Raw genomic sequence first — 24,643 nt, 5'->3', positions numbered from 1 at the left:
TCACTAGCAGAGTCCTCATATCAAAGCCTGATCCTAAAGAGCTAGGCTTCTCTCTCCGCTTCTGCCCATCTGACTTGTCTGTATGACATGGCCTCATACACGGCCCACAAGTCCGCAAAGGTGACACTGTTTTAACATAGCACAAATCAGTGTCAAGACGCGCGCGTATGGTTGGAGGCAAACACACTTACGGCAATGACTACACATAGATGCCCTCAACCTTCCATCAAGGTCCCCAGTCAACGTCCTTAGGGACCTTGCGCGACAGCTGCCGGATGAGCAGTATAAAAGCCCGCTGCTTCCTCGCTACAGTCTGCCAGCATCCCACCTCCGCATGCCTCCGAGACTCGAAGGCTTTGTCTCGAAACCGTAAGTACTTATGTATCTTCAAATGCCCAGAGAAGAACCTGTTCTGCATACAAATTAACCCATTTTTTTCAGATTACCAAGTTCTTTCTCACTCTCATCACTAAGAGAAAACAGGCTTAGACCTCCAAATTCGTTGGATCAAGAGATGTCAGTTCAAGCCTAGGCACGCAACACATCCGCGCTTAAGCACGAGGTAGACCTACTATCGCCCCTGGTATCTGCCTCCTTCTCTGGGCTCAAGTACATGTAAAGATCACTGGACGATATAGACTTAGGTATCTATAGAATATCACTCCTCAATGTTGATCGCAGCACGACATCTTTACCACGCTCGCGATCTGCCTGCTTTGTGAAGCGATAGAATTTGGCCATTGTTTTATTTGCTTTTGACTAACCTATGAATTGACTGGCTACAGCAAAGTCACGAATAAATCAGACTTCAAGGAGAAATTTGTATGCAGCTTCTACAATGGACCGCGTCAAGCAGTTCCTCGCCGTCAAGATACTAGGCCGTATCACCGGCCCGAAAAAGGCAAAACCGGAACACGACACTGACGTCGACGTCAAAGACAACACCAAAGTCGAAAGCAAAGCCGATCCCCGCACGCGCTACCACGACTTCGCAACCCAAACACCTCCAGGCCCTAAACCACCAAGACCAAACAAAAAGGGATGGAATTTTCGCCGCGAAGCCGAATTCCCCTGGCGAATCGAGCAGCTTGTCGACCAAGAAGAGAACTGGCGTGGGACCTGGGTGCTGGAAGTCAAGGATATGCGGGCGTTGGAATGGAACACTGAGTTCGTGCCCAAGAGTGACCGGAAGGGAAAGGGAGGGCGGTATCGGAGGCAGCCGACGAGGCATTTTCCGTTTCCTATTGACGGGGATAGGAATGGGAATAGAGAGACGCTGGGGGGAGGGCAGGATGATTTGATGATTATGCTTGGGAAGTCGTAGGGGGTGACATTGGATACGGGCACTTCTAGTAGGATATCTGGATGTTTTAGAGCGGAATTCGTTTGCTCAGTCTGCGATTTCTACCTCCCAAGTTCTCTTATTAGCGATAGTGTGTCAATGCCAGAATGATACAACAGGAATTAGATTATCAATAGCTTAACAACCACCTCGCCTATAACGAAAATCGACTCATGCAAATGGAGGCAACTCGAGGTGATAAAAAGTGAATGCGGTCAAAGTCAGACGGCGATGTTTCTGCCAGGGCGTGCATATCTTTGTCTGCTACGTTGAAGAAAGCACCTGTAAAGGTAATGTAAGAACCGTGTGCAAGCATACAGATGCTTGCTTAGTTTATAATGTCTTTGAGGATCTTTTCCCTGTCGCAACTGGATTCTTCCTGTGCAAGTCCTGGACTACGGAATGCCACGTCAATACGAAGAGAAATATCGTTGCAGGTGAGTTAAGAGAAAGTCAAAGGCAGATGGTCCTGAAGGAACGTAGTGAGAGGGATTCACTCAGAGTCAGAGTCAGAGTTATCGGTAACGTAGGTGGGGACTCCGTAAGGAGCTGGACAGAGAGATCCTTCCCCGAGTTCGGCTTGGTTCCTACGCCCCTCGAACGATACGCTGAGGAATACGAGCGGGCTGACGACACGGAAGGAAGAGGCTCTGAATACTTCCATTCAGACCACCTATACACTGTCATTTGCAGGTTGACGGACAGAGCTTCGGGATATCCGAGTTGGAACGGCTATATTAGGGCCGACACCCCGTACATACACAGGATTCTCCTCAGGGCTTCTGGCTTCCAGTCGGTTTAATGGTCTTGCCGATACGAGGTGGCCTGCACACCTTACTGCGAACATGCTCCACCAGGGTCACAAGCGATCGGATACCTAACGGCACATGCAATATGGCGCTGCTGGTACCAGTCCAATCACCAATCGTCCATGTATCATTACCATCTACGGGAGAGCGGACGCTTATGCGGCTGCGGTCCCGCAGTCCTAGCACAGTAAATGTCGACGAGCACCCCCGCACTTCCGGAGGCCGGGCGGCAATGCCGGTGGGGGTTAGCCTTTTCATCCTAAAACCTGGGGTAAATCCATGTCGAAGTCGCTAGGACGGTGAACTGTAAACCAGCAACGCCGACCAGGTCGTCGAATGGCGGGAAATCCGATGCTGTTGTGACGGTCCATCGCGGAGTCGGGATAACTAGAAGATCATGGGAAACATCGCAATACATACAAATTTCGACGAATTCTCCTCCATCTATGCGTGTCTTGTTTACTCCTGTCTCGGGAACAGACACGGGGCATTTGCATATTCCCTGTGAAAATGGGCTCATTCATCACCAATGCCATGCAGGCACTCTCCTCCCGCATCGTGAACGCTGTAACTTCCAACCCGACAGCCTCTCTGATCTACGTCATCCTCACGACGACAGTGGCCCTATCTCTCTGGACGAAAACGACGAGTGGAGCAAGCGGGCTACCTTTACCGCCTCAACCGCCCTCAAAGCCGATTCTGGGCCACTTGACGGATTTGATCAGAGAGAATAAAGCGCGGCGATGGCACTTGAAGCTGGAAGGGTGGGCGAGGGAATTTGGCCCTATTTTTGGGGTGAGGACGGGGTATATTGTTGATTATTATATCAATTCTGATGTTCTCGTCAAGGTAAGCTTGTAACTCTTTCGAGCTGACCGTGGAAACGCCAAAAGGCGTGTGTTTGTCCAGAGGGGATTATTGTGCGAGACGGCTAGGATTCTAACAATGAGAACAGGAGCTTTTCGATAAAAAGTCCGCGGTAACGGCGGATCGACCCGTATGGATCATGTCGAATGAGATATTGAACAATGGGTTTAATACATTATTCTTAGATGCGAGTGATCCAACTTGGAAGGTAAAATATCTTGTGATCTCTTGTTGAACGATGCTGACTGAAACTCCCGATGCCTGTAGAACCAGAGGAAGGTGATTCAGCAGCTTCTCACGAGCCCCCAACAAGCGGGGAAGATTGTGCCGTAAGCTATCTTTCACTTCCGATTCCGCTACCCTACTCATGCAGTGGTCTGACGGCATGCTAGGTTTCTAGAATACGAGACAATGAGGTTCCTTCGCGATAACGTTCTCGAAACGTCAGGCGGACTCTCGGGGCGTCAGCTCTTGAGAGGTATTGAGAGGTATACGTATAGCGCATTCGCGATGGTGATTATGGGCATGGATGTGAGATATCGCCTAAGACTTGTGTTGTAAAGGGGCAAGGTGTTGACTGGGGTCTGTTGCAGGTGTCCGACGCAAACGACTGGGTTATCGACTTTCTCCAAGGTGTGTGAAGATCCGCAATGGGCTTCCCGAGGTGCTTAAGACACTTGCTGACGGTCTTGACCGCAGAATCGGAATATCAAATTATAAGTACGCCCGCCATCTCTAATACTTGCTGCAAAAGCCACGTCTTCGAGTAGACTGACAATTCGCGGCAGATACCTTCCCCGGCGCCAATATCATCGATCTCATCCCTTCTTTGGGAAACTTACCTCTCTTTCTCAAGCCCTGGGAGAGACATGGGCGCGCAAGATACAGACGTGACCTCTCATGGGGAATGAGACGAGTCAAGGTGAGGCCAAACCAGGAACCCGTTATACTCAAGTATTGAGACATGCCTTGAGCATACAATTGACTGATAATCCGGCGGTAGACTGTCGAAGAGGCAATGAAAAGCGGAGATACCTCCTTCGACGGGACCTTTCTGGGTGCTGCTCTAGCCGATGATAATACAAAGGGCATGTCTTGTAAGGAAGAGCTCGCGATTTTAAGCACTGCTTTGATTGTTGCTTCAGCAGATACTGTGAGTAACTCTTGACACACACCGTATCCTGGCTCTTGAATTCACTGCCGAACTGCAATCTGATAGCTGACACAAACCCCTAGAGCCGGATGACGACGTGGTCTTTCGTTGAGGCCATGCTGCAGTTCCCCGAAGCTCAGGCCCGAGCACAAGCTGAGATAGGTACGTGAAGAACATCAATCTCCACATTGTTGACCACACAATGGCCACTCTCCTGGAAACCTCGTTCGCTAACCAGCTGATGCCTTCTAGACAAGGTTGTCGGCGATAGACCACCAACATACGAAGACTATGCGCGAATTCCATACATCCGCATGCTCCTCAAGGAAGTATGGCGGTGGAGGCCACCGGTGGCGCTAGGCCATCCTCACATCACCTCACGGGAGGTGGAGGTTGGGGAATACAGGCTTCCCAAGGGGGCACGAATTCATCTTAACGCATAGTAAGGCCGAGTTTCCTTGTCATGAGATTGAAATCTTGTCGCTGACTATGGGGTAAAGTGCGATCAGTCGAGATCCCGTGAGACACGAAGATCCTGATCGGTTTTGGCCGGAGAGGTTTGAGGATGACGAGACTACTGTGAGTACCTCAATGTGGATCTCGAGGTCAAGCCAGAACTGATACGATTTTCTAGACGATGGAAAGCATCAATGCGCAGGACCCGACAAAGAGAGACCACTTTGCCTTCGGCGCCGGTCGTCGCGTTTGTACGTTACAATATCTTTGCACCTCCGCCTTCTACCTATCCTACCTCGCCAAACTGACTCACCACTGACATCGATTGCGCGTGAAAAGGCCCCGGATACACCGTCGCAGAACGTTCCGCCGTCGTAACAATGATGCGTATCCTCTGGGCATTCAAAATCTTGCCTGCCGAGGGAGCCAAAACGCCGTTGAAATTTGCCGATTACGCTGATTCGTTGCCTGGAAACCCGGGGAAGAATATGCCTGTGAGATTTCAATGTCGGAGTGAGGAGAGGAAGCGTGCGATTCTGAAGGCTTTCGAGGAGATGGAGAGTGGAAGGGGCAAGAAGGTGAGTTTTCTAAGCTCATGTCCTCACTGGTCGTTCTTCCGGGGAGGGCACAGGCTGACTTGATTGCATCTAGATCGCATTGAATTTGGGCGAGTCATCGATTCCTGATGTTTCTACTTTTCTTTGATCTCTGAAGAAAGGAAAAGTCCAACGGATTGTGAGCGAACTAGGACGGGCGGAAGAGTTGTTGTACAGGCAGGGTTCATGTTTCTTCGACTGAACTAGGTAGAATGGGGCTGCTGCAAGGGTACAAAGACTAGCTACTTTGTTTGAGTTCTTCATTCTAATTTTGTCCTCACTGACAAAACATGACATGATCATATGAGATGGCAAGGTGATGTGGCGTTTGAAGTATGAGGGGTTGCTCGCCTACAACGAAGTCGTATCGCTCGAACCAAGTTCCGTATTCTTTGATTCGTATTCCTGAGTTCCGTTCTAGATCCTCCACGAAAAGGGAAGAGACTCCGGCTGGGATAATTTCAGCTACGCCAAAGAGTCGTCTGCCACTTTGAGAACTCTTAACTGCTGACTGCGGGAGCTATTCTCTGCTGGGCAAAGAACCTGACTATCCCAATTCTTCTAGTTCAAAGTCGGACGGTTACGTAGTCACAGCCCGGGTTTCTGGTGTTTTTGATAGTGGTTGCTGTAATTTGGCGTCTGGACCACTTCCTTCGCCGTACATTGAATCTACATAGTCTTTGAAGACCGTTAGTCGTCAGTGAAACTATTTCAGTATAGACTGAAGCTGTCAGCGACACAATCAATGATAACGTCGGGCGCCACCTAAGCCCCGTTGCATTTATTTGAATGATATAACCAACTAATGTTTTAGGTGTTCTCACTCCGAGATAGTTCTGTCGTTGTCGCTTCCTGAAGTTCCACCATGTCGTGGTAACCCAACGAAATAGATGGCGGATGTAGCTACAGTGCTGACCCAATGCGGTGTAACGCTCCCCACAGGAACCAGGGTATCTCTCCCTTGACTGCGTCAAGAAACTTTAGTTTCTGAACAGTGAACCACTCACTTCACATACTTCAAGAATCAGCACCGCGTTGCTTGAGCAGGGACGAAAGAGGTGACTACCTTAAATCGTAAAGAGGCAACTTGGAACCGAGCGCGCTGTTGTTGGAATCAGGCAACCCTTTCTAGGATCATATGTTAATCTGATGAGGAGCTTATACGTATAGGGCCTACGGATGACGGCGTAGAGGCGTAAGTGACAGCGTCTTCATTGTTTATAAGAACAATACCATTCTCAACTGCCTGTCCATATGATCTGTAATCAGCCAATGCTTGAGTTACTCAGACAATCACCTCAATCGACTCCTTCAACCGGACAAAATGAAATTCTTCATGGCAGCCCTGTCCTCCCCTTCATGGCCGACGCCCCCCTCGCCCAGCGTTAGATCTGCCCGGCCTGAGCGCCATACACCGACAACGGGCGCGAGTCTCCGTTACCTATCGAATCGAAGTGAAGCTGGTACGCTTTTTGCGGCAATTACTTTGGACCCAACTCTCCTGTACGATGACCCTTCTTCAGTATGAATTTGTCTAGCGCGCATGACTGACCGTATGAAAGCTGTACACTGGCCGTTGCGATAGAAATAGCGTGAACACTGATATTAGATTTTCTGCATGCGTGGTTATCAACTAGATAGTCCAGGTCATCATGGTTGTGTGGTGAGGGTCATATGTAGGAGCTTGACGGTCACCAGCTGGTGGTAGTACCTTGATAGCGACGCGAAACCATTCTCCGTTGCACCCACTATTTCCCTGTTGTTTAACTCCCAATTCGTTAAAACGGAGACTGGCAAAGAATTCGACTTTTGCCGTGCGGCAGTATATCTCATTCCAATCTGTATCGGAGATTAACTCGTCTTGTCTTCCATAAAGATCATGAAGGATGTAAGTGACCATTAGTCATGTTATGTCTTATTCTTTCCTGAACACCAACACATACCCTGAAGAGCCTTTATTGCATCAACTACAGTAGGTTTGAAATCGAGGACAATCCTATCTCTAGTATCAAACACATGAGAAGACGTCACGGCATCTGGATTGGAGGACAAGCAGCCCCTCATACTCAGCATGGACTCAATGGGGATCACCGGAGGTCACAACGTCCTCAACGAAAGAATCATCACATTCCAGGGTCCCGAGACGATCGCCAAGAATGGCTCTTCGGACTTTTACACCGGCTATCATGATCAGTCAGTTGGGAAATTAGACAACGACGAAATGAGGAGCAATGCATCTTATACAAGCTCCCTCGCGAGATTGTACTCGGGATAATCCACCACCTCGAGCCCATGGACATCTATCGACTTCGCCATACATCGCGGGAGTTCTTACAACTGACATCGGTGAAAGATTTTCGGACTATTCTCGAACTCACTAGTGCCCAACAGCTCCAACAATTGATGCAGGCAGTCTTGAGTGCTCCGAACATCCCACCCCGCTTCTCGCAGCCAGTATTGTTCCGGCCTTCCTTTGACAAGCTTGTGGAAATTAAAGAGTTGCGCAGAACCGAGCTTCTGTGCCAAATGTGCAGCGAAAACCGCGGCCGGCCTGTTGTTGGGGGCGCGGCTTACGACTTGAGACAACATTGCCTGGGACTTTCAGATGAGACCAGAGAGGACTACCACCACCGCTTGTACTCGATGGAAGCACGTAACAATGCGTTATGGCGCGCATTTGGTAGATCGGAGCACCCGCCAAGATTGCGACCTTATTGTTACGGTTGCGAGACGGGACACGACTTGGCCTATTTCTCCAGTGATCAACTCAGTCCTGATACTGATCACCGCATTTGCATTGGCCACGAAGAAAAATTGAAACTATGTTCGCACGTTCAGATCTCCTGGGCGGAACTCTGGACACATGTGGCAACCTACAACTCCGAAGAACCAGGATGGAAAACCATCAAGGCAATATTCCAACGAAGCCCATTCTCAGATTACCCAGCATGCGCACAAAGAGTTGGACAGCATGGGAAGGCCCCCGCAATAATCTATGCGCCAAAAAAGCTTCAACACCGCTATACTCCCGGTGACTCCTTCTTGAATTTTGAGTTGGGCTGGAAGCTCGTAGTCTTGAACTTGAGAGAGGGAGAAGTTGTGACGAAAGAGCTTCTTCGTCATGCTCTGAGCCGATTGCAAGAAAGCTTTGGCGATTTCTGCTGCCCTCATCTGATGTTTACAGACACAGCATTCATGGCGCCGTTTAGTTGGCACCTCTGCGTGTGCTTCAGGGAGGCAGGTGCATATAATCCCCAGCGACAATGTCATCAGCATACCATCACGAGAGCTGACAGGGAGTGTTGCGCATGCTATGCTACACATCATCCCAATCTCAGAGGAACGTTCATGGCACACGGCACACTTCCCTATCTGCCCCGAGGTTCCACGCATGTGGCTAGCTGTAAAACCTATCACTTTGAATACGTTTGGAGATTGGAAGAGTCTCGAATTACTCTAGAAGGGCAGAAAACAGTGAAAGTAAAGGATTTCAACAAATGGGATACGGTGCGTTGTTGGGAAGAAAGTATAGATCCTACGACTTATCGAAGAGATGAAGGAACCAGGTACATTGAATGGTGCGAGGACGTAAAGTGCCCCAACTCGAAGGGCCCGCGGAGAGATGATTCGTTCTTCTGAAAGAAAATGGTGACATTATGTAATGTAGGACTTGCTGATGAGGAATCGGTCTAGTATTATACATGTAATTATCCGCGATTGGGTTGAAGGACTGTTGCTAACAGCGGTCATCATCAAGTGGCTCCTTGATCTTCATCAATCCGGGTATTTAATCAACTTACGGGAGGAACCGAGTTTCGGATCTACCTCACCTGATCTCGTAGCTGCTTCCAGTGTATAGGTAAGCAATGTATCGTTAGCGGAAAAAATCGAATGCAATTTCAGGTCACCAGTGAGAAATAGCCAGTGGTCATACAGCGTAATTATGCAGTGAGACTTTGCGTCTTACCTAGGTAGGATATGACGGAGGGTCGATTCGTAAAATCTGTCCAAGGGAGTGATGTTGATGCCAAACATGTTATGTCCGCCGATTTCCCAGTGCGAGTACGTGCGATTGACTGTTGGGATCATGAAGCGAATGCGATTTACAGATGAGAACTTGAATTCAGCCCATAGGTATATGCCGCTACGTCCGTCTGATCGTCGGGCAAATCGGGACCCCAAAATGCAGTAAGTCTCCGAGTTCTGGCTACATGCACCGAACAAGCCCGGATCCGGATCGTTTGCTGGAAAACACCAACTGCCAGGCGGAGTGGGCTCGGACTATTGATGCATCGGCCGTAAATCGAAACGGGATGGCTGACAGGACGGATTTCAAGATCCTCGTGGCACCAAATCCCGGCTGGGGGGTTTTGACTCGTAATCAATCTCTCTCTGTATGCAGCTAGTCGAATCCTCCCGAATTCAAAACCAACAAACGGCTAATAAAACAGCCAGCGCACTAAGTAAGCATTCCAAAGTAAGCTGAATGACCAGATAGCTTAGTTGAGAACGGGGCAAGTATGCCCGAGCCGTAAGTTCCACTCTGTTGGGACCAATCGTTGGCGTGTGAACGGAAATTTGATGTGGTGTGAAGGGTTAGGTATTACCAAAGTCTCCTCGGGGTTAGTGTGAACCCCGGATGTGCAGCAATTGCGCTATTGTCAGCCTTACACTGTGACCCGGATTAAGCGAGTCTGGACACCCTAGAGCGGGTTAGTGACAGAAAATGCCGGCTTGCGTTTGCTCGTTGTTGACTTGACGGGGTTAAGGATGGGTGTCAGGATTTACGAGACGGAATTCAGATGCGGGCTAAGGGTTTCTTAGATGCGTGCGCATCAGCGTGTCTTGATGTTTTGGAAGTAAATTTTACCTACTACATAAGATGTACCAAGGTTCATCCATACTACTTCCTTGATGCCCAGACATTTCACCAGATCTTCTCCAGATCTTGACATGAACCGGCCTACTTCACAAAGCTCCAGCGAGCTCACCGAGACCCGCTTCACATCACCGGCATCGGCCATGACACAACCATCAACCACTCCTCTCGTTCTCAACATGTCGGAAAAGCCACTGTCACCATCAAACGACTCGGATGTTGAGAAGACGGATAAGAAGGAAAGCGGTACCAAAGATGAGGGAAGCACGGCAGACCAAGAGGAAGCCGAGGAGGAATACATCGAGGGCCTCAAGCTCATCCTTGTCCTGGCGGCACTGACGCTCACTGTCTTTCTCATGATGCTGGACATGTCTATTATCACTACGGTACGGTTGTCAAGTGATAGATGTGACGAGGTGCTCATAGCAAGTCTGACACTGGGTCTAGGCCGTTCCGGAGATCACAACAGCGTTCAACTCTCTTTCTGACGTTGGATGGTATGGAGCAGCATATAGTCTCTGTGGGTATGTCAACTCTATGCCTCTTACACGGGGCAATCTCCGAGCCAAGTGCTCTTCGAATCACCAAAGCTGACATGTATCTCAAAATAGTGCCGCCCTACAGCCCTTGGCCGGCAAGCTTTACACGCACCGTCATTCGAAAGAAATATTCCTTGCCTTCCTCTTCGTCTTCGAGGCCGGATCTCTTATCTGCGCCCTCTCTAATTCCTCGACACTGTTCATCATCGGACGGGCTGTCTCAGGCATGGGATCTGGCGGACTTTTCAATGGTTCGTTGACAATCATCGGCGCCACTGTCCCGTTGGAAAGGAGACCATTGATCATTGGGATCATGATTGGTATTTCGAATATCGGAATTGTCGCTGGACCTCTTGTGGGAGGTGCCTTGACGCAGTACACGACTTGGCGTTGGTGTAAGTATACTCCTTTCTTAGTGTGATTCCTTCATTGATCTGCTTGATGGACTACAACTTGCAAATGGAAATAATACTAACTTGAAACAGGTTTCTACATTAACCTTCCAATTGGTGCAGTCACCGCAGCTATGCTCTTCCTGATCCACATCCCGTCGAAGATCACCAAGCCAGTCTCTCTCGTCCAGATACCCCGATACCTCGATCTTCCCGGTTTCGCCCTCTTCGCTCCCGCGGCTATCATGTTCCTTCTCGCTCTACAATTCGGTGGCAATGACTATACCTGGGACTCATCAGTAGTTATCGGCTTGTTCGTCGGCGCTGCCGTGACCGCTGGACTATTCATCTTTTGGGAGCACAGGGAAGGCGACGAGAAAGCCATGGTCCCAATGGGACTATTCAAGAATAGGATCGTCTTGACGAGCAGTCTGGTTGGAGCCCTGAACATGAGCATTACACAGGTGTCAAGCTACTACATCCCAATGTATTTTCAGAGCGTCAAGGGTGAAACGCCGTTCCGGGGTGGCGTTCACTTTTTGCCAACTATCATTGCCCAGTTGGTCTTTGCTGTCGCGTCAGGGGCTTTAGGTAAGTTGACGGCTATTGCGTTCTTGCAATCCGACTATGGAATAATGGAGATACTAATCCAACCTAGTCGGCAGGATGGGATATTACCTTCCCTGGGCTGTATTTGGTTCCGTCTTATCGGCGATCGGTAACGGTCTTATCTCTACCTGGGATCCGTCTACAGATTCTGCCAAGTGGATTGGTTATCAAGTCCTCCTCGGCGCCGGCCGTGGTGCCTGTATGCAAATGGTGAGATACGGTGTCATTCGACTTGGAAAGGCTAAGCTAATATTCACGCTTCTCCAGCACATCATCGCCGTCCAAGCCAATATACCGCCGGCGACCCTTTCCGTATCGATGGCAATGCTTGTCTTCATGCAAACGTTTGGCGGTGCCATTTTCCTGACAGCAGGCGAAGTCATTTTTAGCGAAGGTTTGGGCAAGAATTTGGCAAAGTACGCTCCGGCAGTAGACGTGAAGACAGTATTGGCTGCGGGCGGCACGGGATTCAGAACTGTTGTACCGGAGGTTGATTTGCCTGGGGTGTTGGTGGCGTACTCAAAGAGTATTGGTGATGTATTTTACCTCATGGTCGGAATTGGTGGTCTCGCGTTTGTGCTTTCGTGGGGTATGGGCTGGGTCGATATCCGTAAGAAGAAGGGGGAAAAGAAGGGCGACGTCTGAAAGGCCTTGGTAATGGAAATGAGACTCGACGCTCTATTGGGTGACGAGGTGTAATGATTGTAATGGTATACCCAACTCACAAGTGATAATCATCAGTCCATAGATAGTTAGATAAAGATTTTAGACGTTCAACGTTCAAAAAGCTGTGCGTTCTCTTCCGTGTCATGTTTCACTCGGTGGAACAGCCCGGTGTTGGACCTTCGGGCGCCGGCAGACTCGGGCTCCAGGTGTGGATCCCGGATCGGGCTTTTGCACCTGGCGGCCCCGGAGAATAGCACTAAAGTCCTCTCCTGGGTCTCCTCTACTCTCTCAGCCGTGATTTTGTAAGACAGAAATGCTTGAACCCGAATACGACGCGGGTGCAATCTCGCTTGGCTGCTTATGCTGACCCTGGCCAATAGAATGTTAGTTTGCTTAGCACTTGGCAGATGTCTCTGTGCGAACAAGAGCTGAAAATCGCACGACGCGGATGGCAGCTCTCCCGGCTGTGGCAGAGTGGATCGCGAAGCGTGGGAATTTTGGATCATGAATCCTTCGACTGACATCCATAAAGCTCACGAACTTCCCTTCAGTGTAAGTGATTTTTACCAGGAAACAGAATTAAAGGCTAAGAACGAAACAAGAAGATTCCCACCATGGCTGCGGAAATCGTCATGAACGCCACTATCCCGGCCCACCCCTACTTCCCTGCGGAGGCTGTACTCCCAGGCTACGTTGCCAACACGTTTGGCGCGCATGCTTTGCGTGGCATGTTTGCCGCAGGGGCAACCGCTATCCTCGTACCGACATATCGCATCATCAAAAAAACGAGCCCAAACCTCCCGAATGGCGAGGTCGCTACGGCACTGTGGTTCACTCTCAGCGCCTTTATCCATCTCTTCTTCGAAGGTTAGCCATTTATGCTCGACCCCCTAGATGTGACCTAGACAGTCGTGTGAACCATCTCGACTAACACCCGATCAGGCTACTTCTCATACAATCAATCCAGCATGCCAGCCTCCCTACACATCTTCGGCCAGCTCTGGAAAGAATACTCCCTCTCCGACTCCCGCTACCTGACCCAGGACTCCTTCATCGTTTGCATGGAGACCATCACCGCCTTCTGCTGGGGTCCGCTGTCTTTCGCGTGCGCATACTTCATCGTCACCAGCCACCCTCTCCGCCACCCGCTGCAGATTATCATTAGTCTCGGGCAACTCTACGGCGATGTCTTGTACTTTGCGACGTGCTCGTTCGACAAGCTCGTTGCCAAGATGATTTACTGCCGACCTGAAGACTTTTACTTTTGGTGTTACTACGTCTTCTTCAATGCCTTTTGGATCATTATTCCCTTCTATCTCATTATCAAGAGCTGCGCGGAGACAAAGCGGGTCTTTGCTAAGGTTGCTGAGTTGGAGAAGAGCTCTTTGAAGAAGGACATATGATCCCTGTCCGGCGGCGGGGGCTGCCTTGGCACTTTTGCAACAGCACTGGAAGCTGAGATTACATGAGCAGATCTCATCTTTGACTGGATTTGATGGTGATCGAAGCAGTACCTCGGCAATGCACCTGAAGTCCTCCGGAACTCGAAATAGAGAAGACGAACATGGTTGTTGGCATCACAAAGTCGCCCGGCGTTACCGGGAAGGATATGCTCAATGCATCTGGCAAGTCGAGAGAAGTCGGAAGAAAAGTTCATACACAACGACAATTGACCAGGTGTAATGATAAAAATTACTATTTCTCTATTATTATATCTATGCATCATAATCTCATAATTCAATGTCATGTCTCATGCCATCTAAGGCGCGAACTTGAACAGCGTCTCGAGCTGCGAGGAGCTGTAGCCAGAGTAAAGCGCAAGCTGCAACAGGATGCGCGACTTCTGGGGGTTCAAGTTCCAGCCACCATACGTGTTAAGGGCATCGTCGTCCTCGACAAATCCACCCATGGTTCTGCTGGAAACAACAATCTGAGTGCCGTTCTCCTGCGCCAGCGTCTTGAGCGCGTTACGGCCAGGCGTAGTCCACCCACCAGCACCCATACCAGCGAGAACGAGACCCTTGGCACCGCTGGCGACGGCGGCGGTGGCGAGGGCAGGGTTGAGAGCTTGGTGGCCGAAGAGGATGTCAACCTCGGGAAGCGCGGAGGCCTCGGTGACGTTGAAGTAGGCGCGGCCGAGGGGCAGGACGGGAGGGTAGTAGAAGACGGGCTTGATGTCGAGGAAGAAGCCGAGGTAGCCCTGCTCGACGGCCTTGAAGGTGTCGAGGGAGTTGGAGTGGGTCTTTGTGGTGTAGTAGGCGCTGCCGATGCGGTCGTTAAGGACGATCATGGTACCGCGGCCTGCGGCGGCGGGGCTGCCGGCGAGGGTGACGGCCTCGAGGAGGTTGATGGGGCCGTCGGCGCTGATGGCGGTGGCGGGCCTCATCGCGCCGACGACAACGACGGGCTTCTCGCTCTTGATGGTGGCATCGAGGAAGAAGGCAGACTCCTCCATGGTGTCGGTGCCGTGAGTGATGACGGCGCCCTGGCAGTAGGGATCATCGAGGGCCTCCTGCACGAGGCGGGTGAGGTTGAGGAGGATGCCAGGGGTGATGCTGCCTGAGTCCACGTTGGCGACCTGCACGCCCTTGACGTTGGAGACGTTCCACAGCTCCGGGACGGCCGCGATGAGGATGTCGACGCCGAGTGCACCGGCTTGGTAGCCTGTGGTCTGGGCATTTGAGGAGGCTGAGCCTGCGATGGTGCCGCCCGTGGCGAAGATTGTGATGTTGGGCAGGCTGGCGTTGTAGTGCGTCTCGCGGGTAGAGAGAAGGTTGTATGCCGGGAGCGGGGCCGGGGCCGCGAGGCCGAGAGCCAGCTGAGAGGCGGCGAGGAGGAGGTTGCGAGTTTGCATCTTGGCTGATTGTCGTGCTTATGGAAAGTCACCGAAGTTGCGAGTGGCTTCCTACCTAGAGGACAATGGGGGCTATGAGGAGAGGGAGATGCTCTGAACTGCTCTGCTGGCTGGTCAAATAACGAAACTTGGCGGTTTGCTTACTGGTTCTTATATAGCGGTTCATGCAGTGAATACTACTTATCGCGAGAATACATGACTGTAGCCAAGGCGATAAGAAACAATTCGAATTCCCATGGATTCCGGTGTCAATATCCGGCTTGTGGGAAAAATCACTCGCCCGGCCCTTCCATTTCAACGCTAGAAACCATGGAAGATGCTTCAATTGACCAATACTCTGCCCAGAGAATCATCATCGACCTTATCTCGACGGCTTGGGTCCTATCACACGTGGGTTTGGGCTCCGAATGCGCTCGAGGCTAAGGCAGGCGAACGCTGGTTCCGTGCTCTCGGGTTTTCTCTTATCAGCTCGGCAAAAAAGTGACCAGTGCCGTCGTCGGCAGAGCCATACCGACCTAGTGGTTAAGTCCCGGGGGATGGTCTCCATCTTGGGCCGCTTCGGTGTGTGGGTTCTCGAGTCTCCCCGTATTCAATGTTTGTCAGCTGGTGTTGGGATGTGAATGGTCGAGGAAAGGTCTTATCTGATACTTATCTTGATAGCTAGAGTAGATCAACTAGTCTAGGCAGAATAAGATTACGGCATAGCAACAGACCCCAACCCGGGGAATTGGCTAGTTCATGCTTATTGCTGCGGTTTATTGCAGCATTGCATGGCGGCCCCGGATCATTTTATGGGGTTGACATGTTTCTGCGGGGCCCGACGGGGCACAAAGGCGTGAAAATGACTCGTCGGCTGGCGGGGGGTTCCTCGGACTCGTTTGATAACGGACGGGAAACATTCCCAGCCCCCCGGTCCAAGGTTCCGGTTCCGGCGATCCGCTCCATTAACAACGATATCTAACCAATTTACTCAGAGGTTTGACATGCATAACAGACGTACGTTGGCAATCATACAGCGGGAACATGAGCTACGGTATGATTCAATGAGAGCCAAAGTGTGCCACTTCCGGATAGATAGCCGATTTTTTTTTGGGGGGCTTGGGTGCTTTGCTTGGAATATCCCGATCTGGCACGATTGACTAAGACTCTCAATTCCAATGACAGCTATCATTTGTGTTTACGGCATCCCACTGCTAGACTGTAGTTGAGCCTTTGTGTGGCTGTGCTCATATGAGGGAAGGTCCAAGGAGCCAGCGGCAGCTAAATGCGCACTACGTATTAGCCGCATCTTACACAAAGCGTCTACAAGAAAGCCAAAAATTCTGCAATTGAGGTCTCAGTTGTTTGTCATATAGATGACCACGGTCTCTTAGATTGACATCTTTGAGGGGTATTTCGAACATGCTCCAACTCGAGAATTGCTGGTGCACATGAGGAGCAGAAGTGGATCATCGTGCTCGAGCATATGTCGATTGCATCCGGTCTCGAAATCGAACATCTCGTAGTTTATTCAGCAATGCATGCGATTAAATTTGTCTCAACCGTGTTTCTTATCTATGGAAAAGCCTTAGCATTCCATAAAGTAACTGCAGAGCAGACAACCGGGAACGTATCATTTCACTTACCTCACCTAAGCAGGCTGTAGCTTGGTTGTTGAAAAGGTCTCATCAGAGAAGTTCTTTGTTTAAGTTGGTATTTTCTACTTCCCCGATTTACTCACATCAAAACCGTTACTTGCCTAATATCAGGAGCGCTTGACTATTATACTCCAAGGCACGCTTCCATTAACCAAGGCGGGCATGCTCGTTTGCAAAGGTTTGACAGAGTGAATTTGGCGATGCGCGATTCCCAGACTGTAAGTTTTGATGTTATACGAGAATTGAGAAGGCGCCGAGCAGTGAGAGCGAGAGTGAGGCAATCTCAAAACAAATTAGAGAAGCTGGTTTTTACTACTGACTGAATCGAAACTTGCGAACTGCTGGTCAATTGTGACCTCGTTCGTTTCAGTATCCCTGGAATGATCTGCCCATTTGCGCGGTATCTTCTCCTATCCAATTCGGGACACGATGAGAGAATATGATTGCCAAGTAGGAAATGATGAATGAAGGAGGTTGACATAAAGTTGATTCTGTCAGCTTAGAGGCTCCCAACTCCAACTAGAGTTTTCGTGCTTAGCAGCATTGAAGCTTCGGTTCTCGTCAACTCTATATGACACTCCCGGTCTTACAACAGGCAATCATCATTTCATTAGACAGCTCAGATAGAAAAGACCAAACATACCACTGCAGCGACAATATTACCCCGCAATTTGTAAATCGCATTCAATGAGTTTGTAGACGTCAGAGGGGTTTGCTAGTTGTCCTTGCATGAATGATACTTTAGCTTGTACGACCAAACCGCTGTTCAAGTAAGAAAGACGCTACGGGTAAGATCATTGTTCTCAAACTCAAAAGCAACTTGTGCAGCTCTCTGGCAGCGAAGAAGTCAAGTCACCCATTCTGACGCATAAACAATCAAAGCTGTAAAGTACTCAACCTTGAGGCACCCTAGTCTGTGTGACCACGCCGTCTCTCAGTGCCTGCAAGGGATTGTTCCGCTTGGATGTTTCCTTTCTCTCGCCATGACATTGCGAAGTTCCACAAATTCTGGCCATGGCCTTCTCGTCAGGTGGCCCGTATCGGGCTTCTCGAGGCACGATCTCCTCAGGTGGGTAAATCAAGACTCGAAAGTCAAGATTCTTGTGTTTACAATTTAGCTTCTAGTCTCATATGCGGCATATCAAGCGTGAAGTGGTTTACCAACGTAATTTGTATACCGTGATCTCACCGCTCTACACCTCACTTCACCTTAGACTCCTTATAGGGCAAACTAGGTGATCCGCAATAACGACTTCGGGAAGGCACGACTTACCTACCCTCCAAGGCCGGCGGCTCCTCCCTCCCTCGATGTAGACGTATATTCATCTGAAAATCTTTACGTTCACCGCTCTCTCACCGCTTTAGTTGCCCAAAAAGGAAATAGAAGCAAGTCAGTCCCGTGATCTCCCTCTTAGCCGCCTGGCAAGGCGAGTATCTTTCTTCAGTCTCCCACCACGCAGCCCTGTTTCTATTTTCCTCTCCCTACAAACCAGAACAAAGAAGCACTTCACCGTCAGTGCCTCCTTGGACGAAGATTTCCTCCTCACTTCTCACTCTTCCTCCCTCATCGACTCCTCATCTGGCCCTCTCTTTCTCTCCCTTTCCTAAAATCCCAATCATTAATCACTGTGCGACTTGGCTTCCTCCAAATCTCCCTGCGCAAAGCAAAAGTACAATATCCAGACCAGAGACACGGTCTCGCGTCCCCAGTCTCACGATGCGAATTATTCTCGCGCCAGTCCTTGCCTTTGCGGCGGTGGCTCTCGCGCGCGCCGTCCCCGAGCATACTGCTTCCGAGCACATTATGCTCGAGCAGACCCGCGCTGAAGTTCCTGCTCCTGTCGCGGAGTACAGCACCATCGCTTTCAAGGCAGCCAACGGCTCTGATGTCGTGATTCACGTCGCTCCTGGCGTGTTCATGACTGACGACGTCTCGAAGCTCCCCGATGATATTGGCAAGCATTTCAAGATCAAGACGGCGCCTAAGCTTATGGAGCTTTGCACCGTCCGCGGCAGTCAGAAAGATAATGACAACAAAGGCACTCCTCGTCGCGATGATTGCCAGGCCCTCTACGATTTCTCTCACAGCCACCCCGTCTTCTTCTACTTCGACAACAAGATCGACCTCAACCGCTGGGCCGAGGTCGCCTTTGTAGGTTCCTGCGCCTACCGCACTCGCACCGTCCACAAGAACGTCGTCTTTACAAGCGGCGACATGGCCAACTTCCTCGACATATCTCTGAGCCGCAAGGCCTGGACCGATAAGGGCCGCATGTCTGCTTCTGGTGAGGCTGATTGCACTGTCTATGAAGGCGATTTGGGCTTTGCTCCTGTCTACTGGAGACTCCAACAGCGCGGCCCTCTCGATGAACCGGCCTTCATCTCGAACAACAACAGCACCACCCTCAACACTCGCGACTCCAAGCGTGAGGCGCCTCTTATTGTCCAGTCTTTCGACGACATCCCCAGAAACACCTTCGCCTTCCTTTCCGGTCGTGGGAATGCCCACACTGTCACTACCACCGACATCGATATCCCCTCCAAGAAGGACGACGAACCCCAATTCGACTTGACACTCGGTGGTCCAAAGGAAGGTCCCTACTGCGATGCCATGTGGCTTTCCGCGGACTGGCAAGAGTCTGGTCGCCCCCTCAGAAGGGACTGTGGGAAGCTTCTCGACTTCCTCAAGTCCAACACAGCCAAGGTAGCAGTGTTTGGCGACCAATACTACGAACTGGTCCCGATCACCGCCCACGATACTTGTGCCGTCGGCTTGCGTCCCCTGACCACCGATAACATCACGATCACCGGCTTCGACATCGCGAGCTTCCTTGAGCGTATGCTTCTTTGGGACGGAGCTCAATCCGGATCTGACTACACCGTTGGTAAGATGGGCGCTATGTGTGGCTTTGCGAAAGAGACTCACTTGAAGCACATGAGCGAGTTCCAGCTCATCTACAGAGACGTCAATGCTCCTAAGGGCCACATCCCCAGGGGCTACGAGGAAGGCAAGCGGGACCTCATCTCTGCCATTGACGTCCCAGAGATCGCGGAGAAAGGTGCAATGATGGTCAAGTCTGGCTCTCCCGAAGACATGGCCGCCACAGCAGAAATGGCCATGATCCTCAGCAACACGGATGACTCGCTGAACTGGGTCGATTATACCGTCACCGACAGCAACGGCGTCAATATCACAGCCCAGCTCAACGAGAACCTCCTCGGCACTCACCTCGCTGACAGCAAGGCACTTGGCGCCAGACTGGAGAGACACGACACGCCCCTCGGCCCTTCCAAGCGATGCAACGGGCAGATCACGTTCTGGGGCGGCGCCAAGCCCGACTCGCCCCTCATCGCCGACTGTGTGAAGCTCCGTAATTTCATGTCTATCCGCCGCTTCCGCTTCCAATTCAGCAGAGACGAGTTCCGAAGCATCCATGCCACCCTCCTTGCCCAAGTTGGCACCTGCCGTATAGCTTGGTTGCCTTGGGGCCAGAATACCACCGTCGGTAACATGGACCTCGACATACTCTTCACCAAGGCCTTCAAGCTGTACGACCCCAGCCAGACCAGAATGCGTCTCTGGGGCGGAGAGGACTGCGACTTCTCTTGGCAGTTTGGCGAGAAGTCTATGGCAAAATTCTACATCTTCTAAAAGCTGTAGGTCGACGGTACCTAATGAATGAGAATTGCATATGGTCGAAAATTGGCCTGGCTCTGTTTGCTCTTGGTTGGCCGTGCTATTGGCCTAGGATCTGCGTAAGATGATCAAACGGATTAATGAATCAGGAAATGCGGCTCTATGCCATAATACATGGAGTTCCGATAGATGAGATAGGAGATAGCCCTAATAATCCATTGACTTCCCGCGAGTTACTTCAGACATCTTCCGTGCTAACTGCTTTGCTTGAGATGTTGCAGGTGTGGACCCTTCGGAACTTTCTCACTCAATCAAATTGTCGTGGCTTGACAGCCCACGTGATGGGATGCCTAAATCCTACAGGGTCACTCGATGGCAACATACAACAGCCAACTGACCGCAACTTTCACTGGTCATGCCTTGAGGGTTTTCGCATCCCGTCTAGCAGAGAACATTGGTCCTCATTTGCCTCACGTTGGCGACCATTCTTGAGTCATTGCCAAAATATCGGCGTCGCGATTCCGTTGTCGCTATGTTCACGATGGCTCCTGATATCTTCCCTAACTTTGCCAGAGTGTGAGTGACCTTCCACTGAGTTTTATCCATATGCTACTGCTACCCTCTTTCCCAAGCTCCCCATCAGTCGTCTCCCGGTTGATTGTGATCTTGTGGATGATGACAACAACAAGCTACCGGGATATGAAAAGGGGACTACCTACAGATGATTAGGAATTGGCATCCCCTTCTCTGCAATTTACTGACTAAAGTCAATCAGAGCCCTTAGCATCCTAAGTCTCATCTCATTTATACCACAATACCACCGACTCCGCGAACAAGGCCACTGCAACGGCCTTTCACTCTACTACGTGCTCTTCAACCTCCTGAGCGCCACAGAACAGCTCACCATCGGTCTCTTTCTCAACGTCAACAATGGCGCATCTCTTCGGCCCGACGCCTTTGTCAATACCCCAGCCACAGTGGGCGACTGGCTCAATCTCGGCCAGCTGATGATTGTCTGGCTTTGTTCTGTTTACTTGTGAGGATCCTGAAGATTGAAAAGCGATTGTAAGCTGTCAATGAGCTCGGGCTTACTCCTCTCCTCCCAGGTTCACTCTGCCTATTCGAAATACGTCTCAAAGCCACGAAAGAAGAATCCAAAGAGGAGCCGCCATCACAACCTTCGTCGTCTTTCTTTTCTTCAGCATCATCCCAGTCCTCATAGACGCCAGCCTGCCATCATCCCGATCCGAACCCCGTCGATGGGCCCAGGATATCTTCGCTTTACTCCATTACGTCCTCCTCATTCCATTATCCACCGCATTCATCATCGTCGCCGCAGTTCCACAAGTACACGAGATTCGCTCCGAAGGTGGCGACGCAGGCGCCCTTAGTCTTCCTGGTCTCGCTTTCCAATGCATCACCTTTACTCTCGTGGCGATATCCTGGGTTTTTCGCGTCAAGTACCCGCCGTACTCGCCGTCTTGGGTCGAGTGGTATCGATTGATTGGATGGACTGTGGTCAATGATGCTCTTGCTGCGTGTGTTCGAGGTTTTCTGCTGGTGATTGCCCTACGCGAAGGCATGGATGAGGGATGGGGGCCATTTGAGAGACAACCTTTGTTGGGTTTCTCGTGAACATCCTGTCGCGAAGCGGTACTCTAATGTCATCAACCGTCTTGGGGTTCCAAAGGACGAGTTGACATAGTCCTCAAGGCCCCGCCCTCCCATACTTGTCCACACAACCCTCAAACATCATCAAAATCTCGAAAATTCTCCATCCCCGCGGATCGCGCACAGGGCTTTGGTTTTCTATGATCATCCTACGCGACTCTTGGCGTGCTAGGATGTTTGTTTCCGCAAGTCAAACAAAGCCTGGCTGACTTTTGTTTCCAACCCCTCAGTTGCAAGTCCCCGCGCAACGTCTTGGCTAAAAGTCACCTTCCGAATAGAGATGTTCTTGGCGCATCATCGACTCGGCGCATTCGAGATGACACTCAAATAATGTTTTTACATCTTCCAAGAAATTATCTCTCTCCGTCGGAACTCTCGGCTTTACATCCACCATGCCTGACAAGGAAACAACGCAGTATGTCTCGAGCTGCATGAGCCGCGACAGAGATGATGGAGGAAAACCGATACCGTCCTGGAAGTTCGGACGAGCTGACAGCCAAGTGAACATCCCCTCGCCTTGTCAGCACAGACGTTGTTCTTGGATAGATACCGCCGCGGTAATTGGTCAATGGCTCTACAGAACTGCAGATCTACCTTCACGTATGGTCCGAGGAACTTTTTGCGCCCTACCAACTCAAAAGTTCGCAATGTCGGCTTCCCTTTGGCATTTAGGGCGCTCAACTCACCGCCAACATGCGAGCTAAGCTTTCCAAAGTTTCCAGCTTCCCGTTATAGTTCTCGGCATACATGAGATTGAGTTGCGCCGCTCTTGGGACCATTGCCCCGGTTGCGCTTGAGATACAATTACCCCTCAACTGGAGTCACTTCTCTGCCGAGCTTCAAGTATTACTCCGTACAGATGTCAGCAATCGTGGTATCCCTGTAATATGCTGCTTGGTGAGGAGATGAGCTTTAACATTTCCTTGATGCATCGACCCACCGCCTCGGAAGATGGGACGAGTATATAAGGGCCCAGGCAACCTAGTGTGACCCATTACAGGAGGACTTCATTCAATCGTCCATCGTCACTAGCTGCGGAGCCTTGCTGTCACCATGCGCCTGACTCCTCTCCTTGCGGCCCTTGCCGCCTCCTCGGCCGCCGGCTCGTTTGTCGCGCCTCGTGACCCTAACAAGTTGTTCACGCTGGAAATCGCTCCCGGCCAGACAGTCACCGTCACAGAGGAGGAGAAATGGGAGATGATGGATGTAGGTGACCACCGTTCTTCACTCCCGCGAGCGCAGCTAACACTTCTAGAAACGCGTCCACTTCTTCGACATCACAGAATGGTCAGATGTCCCCGCCGTCACCTCCTCCGCAGACTTCAAGCTTCTCGCCGCCCTTCCCTTCCCAACGCAGATGAATCAGACATGCCACGTCAACGCCCTGATTCCAAAGCTGAACAAGGACAACATGCGCGCGCATCTCGAGCGCTTCTCGTCCTTCCACAACCGGTACTACCTCTCCAAGACGGGCGTTGAGTCTGCAGAGTGGCTGTATGGCCAGATTAGCGCCGTCTTGGATGTTGCGGGACACCCTACGGCCAATATCCGCTACGTGCGTCATACCGCGTGGTCGCAGCCCAGTATTATTGTTACGATTCCCGGGCGTAACCAGCGGACTGTTGTCTTAGGTGGACATCTTGATTCAGTCATTTCTGGAGATCGTGGCGCTGGCCGTGCGCCTGGTGCTGGTGAGTTCCAAACTTTCGATGTCAATGCTTCACGATCGATGGCGGAGAAGAGACTAATAATGTCGCTGTACCAGATGACAACGGCTCCGGATCCGTCATGATTCTCGAGGTCCTTCGTGTCCTCCTCTCCGATCCGAAGATTGCGTCTGGCGATATCCTGAACACCCTAGAGTTTCACTGGTACGGCGCCGAAGAGGCCGGCCTCCTCGGAAGCCAGGACATCTTTACCCAATACCGCGCCTCCAATCGTCAGGTCGTGGCAATGCTGCAGCAAGACATGGTTGGCTATGTCGGTCGCGATGGCGTCGAGAGGTTCGGAGTGGTTACGGACTGGGTAGACCTCGACCAGGTTGCGTTCATGAAACGCGTCATTGACACTGTGAGTTATTTGCTACTTCTACAATCTTATAGCCTGTCTCCGGCATAAGAGTTCAAAGATGTGCAAGCGCTAATGATGCCATCTTCAGTACACCGATATCCCTTACGAGGAGACCGTCTGCGGATATGCCTGCTCCGACCACGCGTCTGCCAATCGCAATGGCTATCCGTCATCGTTCATCTTCGAGACGCCTTTTGGCAACCATAACCCGTACATTCACAGTCCGAATGACACGATAGAGTATGTCTCGTTCGATCACGTCTTGCAGCACGCGAAGATGGCGACCGGATACGTGTACGAACTGGCGTACTGGCCTTTTGCCTAATGTTCAAAGTGGGCAACCAACGAATGAATGCCTCGAAAGCGTTGGGTATTATTAGGATGTTGAGGCCTGGTAAAGATTTTGCCTACTATAGGTGATGGCGCATGCAAGGTAGAGAAATCAATAATGACAAGTGCAATTTAG

At 50.9% G+C, this 24,643-nt stretch overlaps 8 protein-coding genes across 8 annotated transcripts; 7 read left to right on the top strand and 1 right to left on the bottom strand.

The window, feature by feature from the left end:
- Positions 1-225: 225 nt before the first annotated feature.
- On the top strand, positions 226-1,462 carry HER10_EVM0012216 (uncharacterized protein). The gene has a single exon (XM_035483177.1). The coding sequence runs from the start codon at positions 839-841 to the stop codon at positions 1,322-1,324; it is 486 nt and encodes a 161-aa protein (XP_035327377.1). The 5' UTR covers positions 226-838; the 3' UTR covers positions 1,325-1,462.
- A 1,199-nt stretch (positions 1,463-2,661) lies between these two features.
- Positions 2,662-5,332, top strand: HER10_EVM0012064 (cytochrome p450; the record flags this gene model as incomplete). The annotated part of the gene is made up of 14 exons (XM_035481467.1): positions 2,662-3,000; positions 3,107-3,226; positions 3,286-3,347; positions 3,411-3,549; positions 3,612-3,651; positions 3,718-3,738; positions 3,807-3,940; positions 4,022-4,171; positions 4,257-4,278; positions 4,424-4,613; positions 4,672-4,750; positions 4,806-4,878; positions 4,967-5,205; positions 5,279-5,332. 14 exons carry the CDS (start codon positions 2,662-2,664, stop codon positions 5,330-5,332), a joined length of 1,662 nt encoding a protein of 553 aa, XP_035327360.1.
- Positions 5,333-10,057: 4,725 nt separating this feature from the next.
- Positions 10,058-12,287, top strand: HER10_EVM0004131 (major facilitator superfamily transporter; the record flags this gene model as incomplete). The annotated part of the gene is made up of 6 exons (XM_035473783.1): positions 10,058-10,488; positions 10,550-10,626; positions 10,714-11,036; positions 11,127-11,624; positions 11,692-11,852; positions 11,910-12,287. The coding sequence occupies exons 1-6, from the start codon at positions 10,138-10,140 to the stop codon at positions 12,285-12,287; spliced, it is 1,788 nt and encodes a 595-aa protein (XP_035326755.1). The 5' UTR covers positions 10,058-10,137.
- A 611-nt stretch (positions 12,288-12,898) lies between these two features.
- On the top strand, positions 12,899-13,711 carry HER10_EVM0008580 (emopamil binding protein; the record flags this gene model as incomplete). The annotated part of the gene is made up of 2 exons (XM_035478097.1): positions 12,899-13,175; positions 13,251-13,711. Exons 1-2 carry the CDS (start codon positions 12,923-12,925, stop codon positions 13,709-13,711), a joined length of 714 nt encoding a protein of 237 aa, XP_035327070.1. The 5' UTR covers positions 12,899-12,922.
- A 356-nt stretch (positions 13,712-14,067) lies between these two features.
- On the bottom strand, positions 14,068-15,492 carry HER10_EVM0005324 (L-asparaginase; the record flags this gene model as incomplete). Its single annotated transcript, XM_035474945.1, has 1 exon — positions 14,068-15,492. Exon 1 carries the CDS (start codon positions 15,160-15,162, stop codon positions 14,068-14,070), a length of 1,095 nt encoding a protein of 364 aa, XP_035326850.1. The 5' UTR covers positions 15,163-15,492.
- Positions 15,493-18,516: 3,024 nt separating this feature from the next.
- On the top strand, positions 18,517-20,451 carry HER10_EVM0010527 (uncharacterized protein; the record flags this gene model as incomplete). Its single annotated transcript, XM_035479984.1, has 1 exon — positions 18,517-20,451. One exon carries the CDS (start codon positions 18,517-18,519, stop codon positions 20,449-20,451), a length of 1,935 nt encoding a protein of 644 aa, XP_035327234.1.
- A 526-nt stretch (positions 20,452-20,977) lies between these two features.
- HER10_EVM0011722 (uncharacterized protein) lies at positions 20,978-22,071 on the top strand (the record flags this gene model as incomplete). The annotated part of the gene is made up of 3 exons (XM_035481145.1): positions 20,978-21,012; positions 21,212-21,472; positions 21,543-22,071. The coding sequence occupies 3 exons, from the start codon at positions 20,978-20,980 to the stop codon at positions 22,069-22,071; spliced, it is 825 nt and encodes a 274-aa protein (XP_035327333.1).
- Positions 22,072-23,160: 1,089 nt separating this feature from the next.
- HER10_EVM0005430 (peptidase family M28) lies at positions 23,161-24,502 on the top strand (the record flags this gene model as incomplete). The annotated part of the gene is made up of 4 exons (XM_035475048.1): positions 23,161-23,313; positions 23,363-23,798; positions 23,873-24,177; positions 24,266-24,502. The coding sequence occupies 4 exons, from the start codon at positions 23,161-23,163 to the stop codon at positions 24,500-24,502; spliced, it is 1,131 nt and encodes a 376-aa protein (XP_035326854.1).
- Positions 24,503-24,643: the final 141 nt, after the last annotated feature.

This window comes from Colletotrichum scovillei (genome assembly GCF_011075155.1).
Source record: "Colletotrichum scovillei strain TJNH1 chromosome Unknown Contig00011, whole genome shotgun sequence".
NCBI lineage: Eukaryota > Fungi > Ascomycota > Sordariomycetes > Glomerellales > Glomerellaceae > Colletotrichum > Colletotrichum scovillei.
Note: the sequence above shows the minus strand (reverse complement) of the source record. Positions and strands in the feature narration are given on the sequence as shown.